Source organism: Lontra canadensis, unplaced genomic scaffold, assembly GCF_010015895.1.
Source record: "Lontra canadensis isolate GAN:19392208 unplaced genomic scaffold, GSC_riverotter_1.0 scaffold411, whole genome shotgun sequence".
Taxonomy (NCBI): Eukaryota; Metazoa; Chordata; class Mammalia; order Carnivora; family Mustelidae; genus Lontra; species Lontra canadensis.
In genome coordinates this window covers 59,796-70,978 of record NW_022631405.1, presented here as the reverse complement: position 1 = coordinate 70,978, position 11,183 = coordinate 59,796, and the positions used below count along the sequence as shown (strand labels likewise).

At 43.0% G+C, this 11,183-nt stretch overlaps 1 protein-coding gene across 1 annotated transcript; it reads right to left on the bottom strand.

The window, feature by feature from the left end:
- Positions 1-2,289: 2,289 nt before the first annotated feature.
- Positions 2,290-5,509, bottom strand: LOC116862954. The gene is made up of 3 exons (XM_032850399.1): positions 5,442-5,509; positions 3,032-3,636; positions 2,290-2,655 (listed from the first exon to the last, which is right to left on the bottom strand). The coding sequence occupies exons 1-3, from the start codon at positions 5,507-5,509 to the stop codon at positions 2,630-2,632; spliced, it is 699 nt and encodes a 232-aa protein (XP_032706290.1). The 3' UTR covers positions 2,290-2,629.
- Between the last annotated feature and the right edge of the window lie 5,674 nt (positions 5,510-11,183).

Sequence of the window (11,183 nt, the reverse complement as noted above, 5' to 3'; positions counted from 1 at the left end):
TTACTGGGATAAACATTAAAAAGCAGGTATGATACCTATATTCAAAGACTTTATATTGTAATTGGGTTTGGAAAAGATGAAACTATCTTCTTAGTCATTTCATGCTTATCAGATATGAAAGTCCCTGCACTTCTATTGGTCTCGATTCTAGGTAAACCTGGACTAATTTCTATTGTTTGCATTTCAAGGAAGGCCTCCAAAAGGCCAGCTAAGGATACAACGTCATTATTTTATCTATCTATCTACCTAATTGCATGCCAGATTTTGCTGACAAGAGACTTCAAATCAAGTTCTGGTTAATCTTAACAACCATTTGACCTTGGGGAGCATCTGTTTTCCTATCTGTGTAATGGGAAGATTAACAAGTTTCACCATATTGGGCTGTGTGTTGATCTAAAATAATGTACTAAAAAGTGCTTAAAATCTATAAAGCTATAAGAGAAGTTCAGAAAGGACACTTTATGGCCCATGCCCTCCACTCTGCTCTTTGGAAAGGGCAGATCAAAGATGCCCCAGAATCTCGAGAGCACCCTCTCTGGCTTTTGTGTGGCTTTCTTTCACAGATCCATCCTCATATTTCTTATTTTAGTGACCTTTTTTTGACTCTTATTTTGGGAGTTCAATGTACTATTTTTTTTTTCCTGTTATTACAACTTTTACTGTCTTATACAGTGCCAAAAGGAAGGCCACCAAAAAAAAAAAAAAAAAAAATTGCCACTCTTTAGCCAAGATGGAAAATTAAAACCTTTCATGTCACTAAATTTAAAAAGCAGGGTTGATCATTTAAAAAGTGATCTCAGATTTTAGATAAATTTCTCAGCTTTCCACTTGGGTCATTCTTATTTCTCTTTCATTATACACATACAATATACACATAGACACAGGTATGCCTCTTGTACTCAAAGGTTATGCTCTAAAATAAACCAGTATTAAAGGAAAAGCAAAACTTAAATGCTCTTAAAGTTTTTTTTTCTTGCTCTAGATGTTTATTTGCTGAGGATAATAAACATTCATGCTTGAGGCAGATTTCAATACACATGGTGCAACCACTTAAATTTAAAAAATTGAAAACATTCTTAAATAGAAAAAACTAGTTATGTTCACAGAACCTTATTCTGGACAATTTCTAATATAAGATAAGCCTTAAAAACATACTTTCTGAAATGGTACTAGCTAGTTTTTGACACTTCTTATATTCATATTTGAAATTAATGATTTTTAAAAAGCATAAACTTTTTCTTGAATCTGTATAGAAAACTGTATTTTCCTGAAATCAGGCCAATGTATACATATGCACTGTTTTTTCATATTAATAGCTGGTCGCATCTTTCATACAACAGAACCTCAGAATAGGTGTTTTCCTAGACAATTTTTAGAAATACCACGTCATTACTTTACCTAAAACAAGAAAATACACAATTTTCACCCAGTTGCAAACATGATTCAAAATTAATTCCTCAGTAAAAAGTATGTTTGGGGAGTTGTATGGTACTGAATTCTGGTTGTCCAGCCACTAGTCATCCATCACAGCAGAAAGGTGTCTTGTTCCACAAACCATCAGGGAAGGCCCGAGAAACTTCTGGTGGGATAGACTGAGTGTTAAAGGTGAGAGGAGGAAACTTATAAACAAAATAGAACTAAATCAGAATCCCGAGTTCCAGACTGACCAGTTTCTGCTAAGCTACCCTAAGTTTTGAATAATCATGTCCAGTAAGCGCGCATGAAGAAAGATCTGATAACGTGCGCAGACACTCATAGGCCCCTGGTCAAAGCAATGTGTCATCAACGGTACAAATTAACAAGGGAATTTCCAGCATTTTCCTTCACCGTGTGCACTTCTTCCTTTGGGACCAAGAAAGGTTCAGTCAGGTTTACCTGGCTATGAAAGGGAAAGAAATCGCAGTCACATCCCGACCCAGCCCGCACAGAATCCACAGACACGGAGGAACTCTGGATGCTTTGCCCACTCCCTTCCCTTCTGCTTCGCCAAAGCCCACACCTCTAGAGACGGGACAGAACGTGCCTTTAGCGTACAAACAACTCTGTGAAGTCGGCTCCAACAACCCTTGTAACCTTCCTTCCGAAGTCAGTCGTGAGTCCACTATGAATTCGGTTCACCTCAACCTCAAGTCCGCAGGGCCAGGAACCTGGAGGCCCCCGGAGTGCCGGGACACTGCGCTCACGTGGTCACCGGCTGCTGCACGTGCGGCTGCGACCTGAGGCGGCGGGAGGGAAGCACCGCCCCGAGCGGGAGGGGAGAACCGCTGAGGCGCTGGACGCGTGGGGGAGAGGGGAAGGTCCCGGGCCGATCCCGGACGGACGAGGAGAAGCTGAGCTTCAGGCCGTGCAGGTCAAACTGCAGTTCCCGGGGTGTGTACACAGGAAGGAAGGCGCAAGTTTGGATGGGGTAACAACTTGGAGCTTTTTTTTTTTTTTTTTTTTTTAAGGTTTATTTTAAATGGGCAAAAGCATTTGAATTCCATCTAGCGTGGGAGTTTCCAAGGTCGTCACAATACCCTTCTCGCCTGCATCCCACACTTGAGATCCCTGGCAAAAGAGGGAGCAAAGGTGTCCCAAGGTGGCAATTCCATCCCCGCCCATCTTTTGGGGAACTCTAACCAACTCGGTCTCAGGCGAACATTGGGGAACCGCACCCTGGAACAAAGAGGAGGTGTAGTCCCCTCCAGATGCCTATAGCCCGCTGAGTGCTGGTATTTAAAACCCACGGCAAGCCAGCTGTGTTTACGGCTTATTCCATTTTGCTGGGGGAGGGGAAGGGAATCCGAACTCTGGACATTTTTCCCAAACTGGGAGCCGGGAGCTTGGCATGCGATCCCACTAGCACAGAACTCCAGTCAACTCGGGCCGTGGCGAGTGGGGGTGGGGAGGAGAAGGAAAGGAGGGCAAGGATGGAGCGACGGAGGGGCTGGTGAGAGAGAGAAGGAAACAGGTGAGCTCCCACCGCCAGCCCTCGGAAATCCAGCGCGGCAGCCCCCCGCACGCCACAGTCCCGACGTGGAGAGGCACTTACCGGCTTTACAAGGGTCCTTGTAGTCTATCGTCTCCGCTTTATCCTCTTCGTTCCCATCAAAAGTGTAGTCATAATCGAGTCCAGCGCAGACCCAAAGCTCCCCGTAGAAAACAATCCCCGAGGCCACCAGCCACACGAGCATCCTCGGGGGAAGCGTTTCCAACCCCATCCTCCTCCCCTGGAGGAAAAGGAAGGGACGGGACCGGGAGGTGAGGCGTCCGCGGTCCGCGCTGATGTGCGGCGCGAAGGGAACCGGTGCTCCCCTCCCTGCCGGGAGGCTCCTCAGGGACACTGGGGTGTTCAGGTGTCCGGAGACATACGGGTGCCGTCGGGACAGTAGAGAGGGCAAGAAGTGCCTGTTACCCCCCAGTTGCAGGGAGAAGTTGGCTAGCGGCGTGCGGGTGGGCGGAGGGCAGGTGAGGAGCTCGGCTCCCGGAGACGGGGAGGGGCAGCTGCGGGCAAACTCGGCTCTGGCGGAGCGGGCGCTCGCTGCCTGCCAGGTCGTCCTTCTAGCGGCCGAACTTTCCGCGGCCGCGGCTGGGCGAGCGGCGCCCCGCCGGCTCAGCGGCCACCGAAGCTCCGGCTCCCGCGCCGCGCCCCCGCCGCTGCCAGGACCCGGAGGTAGAGCGCGAGCTGCCGCCGCCGCCTGCGCCCGCCGCCGCCGCCGCCGCCGCCGCCGCCGCCGCCGCTCGGGGAAGATGAATCCGGTCTGCACATCAGCACATCTGAACTGAAAGGGGAGACCGAGGAAGGGGGTGGGGGGCAGGCATTTCTATGCCGCGAGACCTTAGAAGCCTGTAGAAGCCAGCAGAGCAACTGACTGAAAAGAGCAAAAGTGTGAGGATTTGGGGATGCACCGTTTGCCTGCCCCCCCACCCCGTCTTTTTACCCTCTTCCTAACTTGAAAAAAAAAAATCTTCGCAGCATCTAACCCAATCACTTGCATCCTGCTTACTTATTCATACAATCAGGGTCAGGATCCGGGCCACAGCCTCCTCTCTGACTTCTTTTGATAGCCTTATACAAACAAACAGACACGAGCGCGCTGACAATTCCATTTATATTCTACTAAAGATAAAAATGAATATATCATGTATCTGCGTCCGCGAACAACATTTAATAGATGATGTACGTGTAGCCAAGAGTGCCAGACCGGGGGTGGCGCGAGGGATCGTGATAACTTAGCTGCAAACCTTTACTTCCCCTCCCCCCAAATAAACAGCGGGTGTGTGTTTCTTTCCTTTGCTGCGGTTTAACCTTAGTGCAGCCCGGGCATGGAGGAAAAGTGTCTGAGCCTTCGTGACTTGGCTAAGGAAATAGACTGCTTTAAAAGTCCCCCAAGCAACAAAGTTTTGCTAAGAAGTAAGATCCCCAGAACTGCAATTAAAAAAAAAAAAAAATCCAAAATCAAGTTACAGATTGCAGCAGCAGGAAACGCTAAGACCTTGCTGATGGGCTGGCGCTATGGCTCACGTGGGCGCAGGAAGGGAAGTTGGAAGGAATACTCGGGAAGCAAATTTTCTGTGACAGTTCTGGCGCCCATGCCCGGAGTTGCTCAGTATCCTTCGGCTTCAGTTGTTTTACTTCTGAGGAGAGCGTGTAAAACCTGGCAGCAGGATCAGCGAGGTAAACCACATGTCAGCCTAGCAGACGCAAGACAAACACAGGTTGTGGGAAATTGGGGAGGAAAAAAATCAGAGGAAATCTCTGCAAAACCCCTGTTGTGAGCAATTCAGTGGTTTCCCCACATCTGCAAGTAGTTTCCAAAATAGGTGAGAGGACTTCTCCTCCCCCAGACTGGTGATTGGGAGACTTGCCTTTCCAACTAAATCTTGAACTGTCATTTTAGCAGGGACTTGTAAAAAAATCTTGTTACCTTTACATCTTTATTTAACATTGAAGTGTCCCCCTTTTCCAAGTAACCATCAGTATACAGTATCATCTAAAGGAAAATAGGAAAGTAACCACCCTCCCATCCACAACATACTTTTGACAGGGTAGACCCAGTTAGCTTAGGGGATTTGACCAGGTTTTATGGTTGTTAAAGAAAAATTGGAGGCTAAACTTGAAGAAGTGTCATCTATTTCCCACTTAAACTAAGACTAAAAGGATGGGAGGACTAGGTAGGACTGATTTGATATTCCTGGCAAAGCTGGGGCTTTCTCAGAGGCCAATGCAGTAATGGAGCCTTCCTTCTGTAGATCTCAAACTTGTAACCCCAAGTCACAGAACAGAGAGCAGATCTGAAAAGAACATGTTCAATAAGTAGGTAGAGGTATTTGGTTTTGAAATCTCTTGCTGAGTCATTGTCAAGTTCTTTTACCCATCCAAAAAAAAAAAAAAAAAGGTTTGCATAATTAATAATGGTGTTGCTCTAGTGCAGGGCTAAACAAGAATGTATTCTGCTTACCCCATCTGAAAGCCCAGAAAATGCAACTTTCCTTTCGAAGATTCTTGCTCTTGGGCTGCTGAAACCATCGTACTTACTATCCCCAAACCTTGAAAATGACCCTTGTTAATCCAAAGGACAGCAAGTATCTCCTTAGACTATTTTATGAAAGGTAAGTTTGCAAGACTTTGTACCTGGTGATTTTCTAAGCATCACTGATTTTGTAGGAATTAGTATGTTCATTCATTTTTCCTGGAAAAAAAAAATAGTAACATATAGGGACATCTGCTTCCTTATATAATGGTGCCTATTATGGATTCCTTACAGAACTTATCATTGCTTTTATAAATTTACATTCTAGATTTAGAATGATTGACAGAGTAAAACCTCAAATCAAAATATAGAAATGTTTCTTTATGGCTAAAATAGCTGTGGAGAATAGTCATTTACACCACAATATCCTAGGCCTCAATCCCTGATTTACTTACATAATTTTAAAATATTTATTAAATCTAACTCTATAGTAATAAAATACCTACCTTTAACTTTTATTTCTGTAGTTGCTATGATTGCAAACTAACCATAGATTTTGCCCTGTCTATTAAAAAAACATAAATTTGCAAGAATTTAAAGAAAACAAAAAACAAGAAAATGCATATGAGCAAAGAGTTGAAGGCTCAGTCAGAACGTAGCCAAAAACGTGTGCAGTATGTGAATCTAATCTCCTCAGGAAGATAAAAAGAGGTGATTGATTGCTTTAGTAAGATGTGCTGAAGTAACCTTGACTTCTAGCTGGCAGCTGCTTCTGACCACCTCACCACCTGCAGCAGGACCCCATCAACCCCCAGCAATGCAGGGAATAAAACCACCAAGAGAGTTGAAGCAATAGGTAACTCTAGTCTGCTATCCCAGTAATTAAAATAAACTTGCCCTGTGGATAATGTGAATTAGAAATGTGTATTTTGGAGGCGCCTAGATGGCGCAGTGGTTAAGCATCTGACCCTTGATATCGGCTCAGGTCAGGATCTCAGGGTCCTGTGATGGAGCCCGGGTCTACTCTGCACTCAGGAGGAATCTGCTTGAGATTCCCTCCCTCTCCCTCTGCTGCTTCTCCACACCCTGCAATCTCTCCCTTTCTCTCTCTCTCTCTCTCTCTCTCCCTCTGCCCCTTCCCCCCTCCCTCCCGCTCTCTCCCCCTCTCTCCCTTTCCCTCTGCCCCCTCCCCATGCTCTTTCATTCTCTCCCCCTGTGCTGCTCCCCCATGCTATCTCCCTTTCTCTCTCCCTCTCCCTCTGTCCCTCCCACTCATGTTCTTTCTCAAGTAAATAAATAAATCTTAAAAAAAAAAAAAAAAGATTTATTTGAGAGAGGGAGAGAACACATGCAAGAGGATAAGCAAGGGGAGGGGCAGAGGGAGAAGTAGACTCTCTACTGAGCAGGGAGCCAGATGAGGAGCTCTATCCCAGAACCCTAGGATCATGACCTGAGCCTAAAGCAGACACTTAACAAATGAGCCACCCAGGTGTCTCACTTTGAAAGAAAGAAAGAAAGAGAGAGAAAGAAAGGAAGGAAGAAGAAATGTCTATTTCTTTAATCTAGCCATTTTGTGAAAAGCTAGTTGTTATTGTTTTTTGTTATGAAACCAAGTAATACATGAATATATCCTTCTCATGGCCCTTGTTTAAAAAAATGATAATTCAGATGAGAGTGGAATAAAATGTGTTTCTGTCTCTCCCTTGGTCTCATTCCCCCTTGTCTAAAGTAAAAACTATTAACCTGTTAACCAATAGTATTTACAGAGAGACTGATTCCTATGAAATTGTCTTATCTGTAGATTAAAAACAGCAAATACTGACAATTTCATATGGTTCAAACTATTACTTCAAAGCTTAAAAAAACTCCTGATTTGTATTAATGCTACTGTTCATCTGAGCTAAATTATATACATCTCAATTAAATATTTTTTTAAACACTTTATTTATTTATTTGATAGAGAGAGATCACAAGTAGGCAGAACAATAGGCAGAGAGAGAGAGAGGGAACAGGCTCCCTGTTGAGCAGAGAGCCCAATGTGGGGCTCGATCCCAGGACCCTGAGATCATGACCTGAGCCGAAGGCAGAGGCTTAACCCACTGAGCCACCCAGGCGCCCTACAATTAAATATTTTTAAATGAGAAGATGATTCTCAGGACCTAAATGGCCTCTGGCTTCCACATTTTTAATTGAACATTCTATGATTTTTTATATCACATTGTCTCATATGTCACTATTTCAGGATGCTCCCAACTCTTGGTAATTAGGATGACACTACATTCAATCAAAATGTCTTTATTGCTGTTTCCTAAGTAACAAATATAGGGTCAGAGACAGAATGAAAAAATGAACAGAAGGTAGTATTTGCTTCACAACAAAAGTGTTACAGAAGATGTTTGTTTGTTTGTTTGTTAAGAAAAAGACATACACCTCCCCCAGGAAATGAAATAATAATAATAATAATAATAATAATAAACCTTCCTCCTGCAATGGATTCTGGTCTGAGTACAGCCCACTGACCTAAGAGTCTCTCGTTATTCCTTGGTACTTGCTAGTTTGCTGTACTACGTTCTTCTCTAGCATATCCTCACTGTGGGGGACAGAGATCCCCTTTGTTGTTATGGCTTTTAGCCACTCCAGACCTTTTAACTCTTTCTTTCACCCCATTCATATGTGACCGTCTACAGCGCACATAATGCTGTATCTTACCTTCTTTCCTCTTAGGGTCTCTCTCTCTCTCTCTCTCTTTCTCAGCCCTGAGCAAAGCAATATAGCATCTCTTAATTCTACTTCAATGTCCTAAGGTGTGGTAAAACTCCCGATACCACATGAGATCATTTTAGTTAACATAGTGATAAACTTCTTTAAAAAAAAAAAGGAACAGGTACATATGTGTGTATATTATATATACATATATTACTAAAACTAATTATTAACAAATTTGCAATTGCATATGTTTCTCATGCCACTTAGGTTAAAAAAAAACAAGTTTGTTGCTTTATGAAATTAAGTCAATAAGAAAGGTGGCACATGAAGGTTAACCGATGTTTGGTAAACACTGATCTAATTTAATTCCTAAGTCCCCTTAAAACCTCACGCTCTCTGTGGACAACAACTTTTTTGCCCCTTCCGCACAGCAAACCTCAGTCTGTTGCCTCTCTTGCTTACTTATCACTCACTCTCATTTCCAGGAGCGCAATGGGGAAAGGCTATGTTTGGACACGGGAGCCGCATGTTATTTACCGTTAGCACTTTCAGGTAGTTCTCTTAAGTTCGTACTTGGTATTTCAGTCTCAGGAAGAGCCACTAACTTGTTTGTTCAGAAAGCAAGTATTATTGCCTAAGGACATCTGGAAATGATCGCATTCTTCATTCAGGCATCAGCTCACCAACAGGAAATGGAGGGAATGGGATGGAGTAAGAGGGAAGAAAGTCATCTCATTTCTCACCTGGTGGGACACTACTTTTGAGTCTGCCGACAGATATTCAATTGTGGGACATCTAGGCCTGCACTGAATCCTCACTGTTTTCCCCAGAATACCTAGCTAGGGAGGCACAAAAGGATGGAGCTCCGAAATCGTCCCCCAATCAGAACTCCAACACTCTGCTTCCTAGCTGGGTAATGGTAACTTTGAACCCACTTTTTTAAGCTCATCTGTCCTCACCTTCTTCATCCATAAAACAGGGATAATCTTAAGGGTAGTGACATTTCATGGAGTTGTTACAAGAATTAAGTTAGTTAGTATGTGTGGTGTGCTTTACAGTTTCTGTAGGTAGTGCATTTCTGGTGTGTGTTAGCTATTATCATCATCTTAAGTGAGTTCCTAAAAGTCAAACTATTTCCAGCCCCTGTAAATATATTATTTGAAGAGAGCATTCTTGTCCTTCACTTTGAACTAAATGGTATAATTCTAAGGTAGCATAACTGATTCAAGGTTGGAGAGAGGCAAGGGACAGACTGGTTAAGAGCATAGGTTTCACTAGCAGAAAAAGTCTTTGTCATCTAGCAGCTGTTTTGCCTCTGGCGTATTACTTCCCTAGCTTTACTCTCCTGGTTTTTGAAACAAGAATAAAATACCTCATAGGGTTGAAATCAGAATTAAGTAAGATTATGCATGCAGTGTATTTTTGGTAGGTGTAAGCATATTTTAAAAGGTGGTTATTATTATTAAGTGGCATTCTTCTAGTGATCTATGGGAAAAATTTGTACACTGTGAGCTTTTCCACTGTCATGCAAAAAATTCATACACACACACACACACACACACACACACCAGTGTACAAATTAAATAAAGCTAGGACAGTTTTATTTGAAAAATCCCACTAATTCAAAACATATCAAATTGAAGTAAAGATTTAGGTGACATTGCTGGTGTTGCTTATAAAGTCCCCAATAATATATACCTGTGACCAGCATCTAGAATGCCCTTCACTTGGCCATTATATGTCCCCTCAGTTTCATATTTTCATATTATGAACATGAGGTAAGTCTCCCCATTTTTCCTACCTACCAATTCCCCTATCAAATAAAATGTGTACTTCATTGCATTCTTCTTTCCCACAAAGATTAAAAAATAGGCACTGAAGGCTTCAATAGGACAGACTATATATGTCCAATGCAATGAGAATAACTTAATTTTAAAAACAAAATAATTAAGCAATATCAGCTTCTTGTGAGAAAGAAATACCCAAACTTCATAAGGACCTTTATCCAAGTCAATCACTTGCCAACGTTCTTCCGATCTTATGCTGTTATAAAGATAAGGGGTAAGAGAATGAGTGCGTCATCCATGAACACACTACTGTCCCCTCATAACCTCTGATCCTCCACTGGCTCCCGCAGCTGTCTGCCGCTTGGGGGTAATCCTGCTAATCCTGCAGACCAGTGATGGGCAGTGAGAACCGCATGTATAATAGTAGCCAAGAGCCTCTGGCCCCAGCTAAAGCCCCCAGCCTTTCTTCAAACCTTATTTTGCGTAGTATCCCTCTTGATTCCCCAGATTACATTCTAGACAGAAGCGTCTCTACTCTGCCTTGCATTCGAGTCATGAGAAGTCGAGGCCATGTCTTTTCCAAGCACTTTTCCATGACAGAGGCCTTCTGTGCAGAGTATCTTCTGTGCATGAACCCCAGAAGATATGTATTTGATAATGTATGAGTGCAAGATAATTTTTTTAAAAGACAAAACTAGAACTGAGTTTATTTCAAGAATCTAAGTAATATTCTAATATTCCATCACTGGAAGTATTTAATACTAGAGTAATAGTGAAGATTATTTAGAAAAATCTATATATTTAATATAAATGCAGCATTTGGAATCAGAAAATGTCTCTGGATCCTTGCTCTTCCTCGATTAATAGATGTCTTCGGACACTTATTCTGCCTCAGCTCAATTTTTCTTACCTTTAAAATAGAATGCTTATGTCATCCGGTTATCTCGCAATGCAAACAGATCAAGTACATAAATCACTTAGCATGGAACCTGACATTTGACAGCAGCTCAGGGGCGAGGAAGTCCTCATATCTTCCCCTACCCACAACTAACAACTATCCATGAGAGCATCAATAATCAGATCAGAGACTCAGAAAGCATTTACAGAATGGCTGGGGAAAACAAGATTTTCCATCACAGGTAAAAAGAGGATCTGAAGGGAGACCAAAAGAGGAGAATGCCTTTCCTCATAACAGGACTTGTTTAGTTCAGGATTTCATCTCTCTTTTCCATTCCCT

What these genes read in the sequence shown, in the direction of transcription:
- LOC116862954 (XM_032850399.1), bottom strand. Translation starts at nt 5,509, where the DNA reads ATGGTTTCAGCAGCCCAAGAGCAAGAATCTTCGAAAGGAAAGTTGCAT. An exon ending in TTTCTGGGCTTTCAGATGGG is followed by an intron (nt 3,637 to 5,441) that starts GTAAGCAGAATA and finishes GGGTCCTGGCAG; the next exon opens with CGGCGGGGGCGCGGCGCGGG. An exon ending in CAAGGACCCTTGTAAAGCCG is followed by an intron (nt 2,656 to 3,031) that starts GTAAGTGCCTCT and finishes TCTTTGTTCCAG; the next exon opens with GGTGCGGTTCCCCAATGTTC.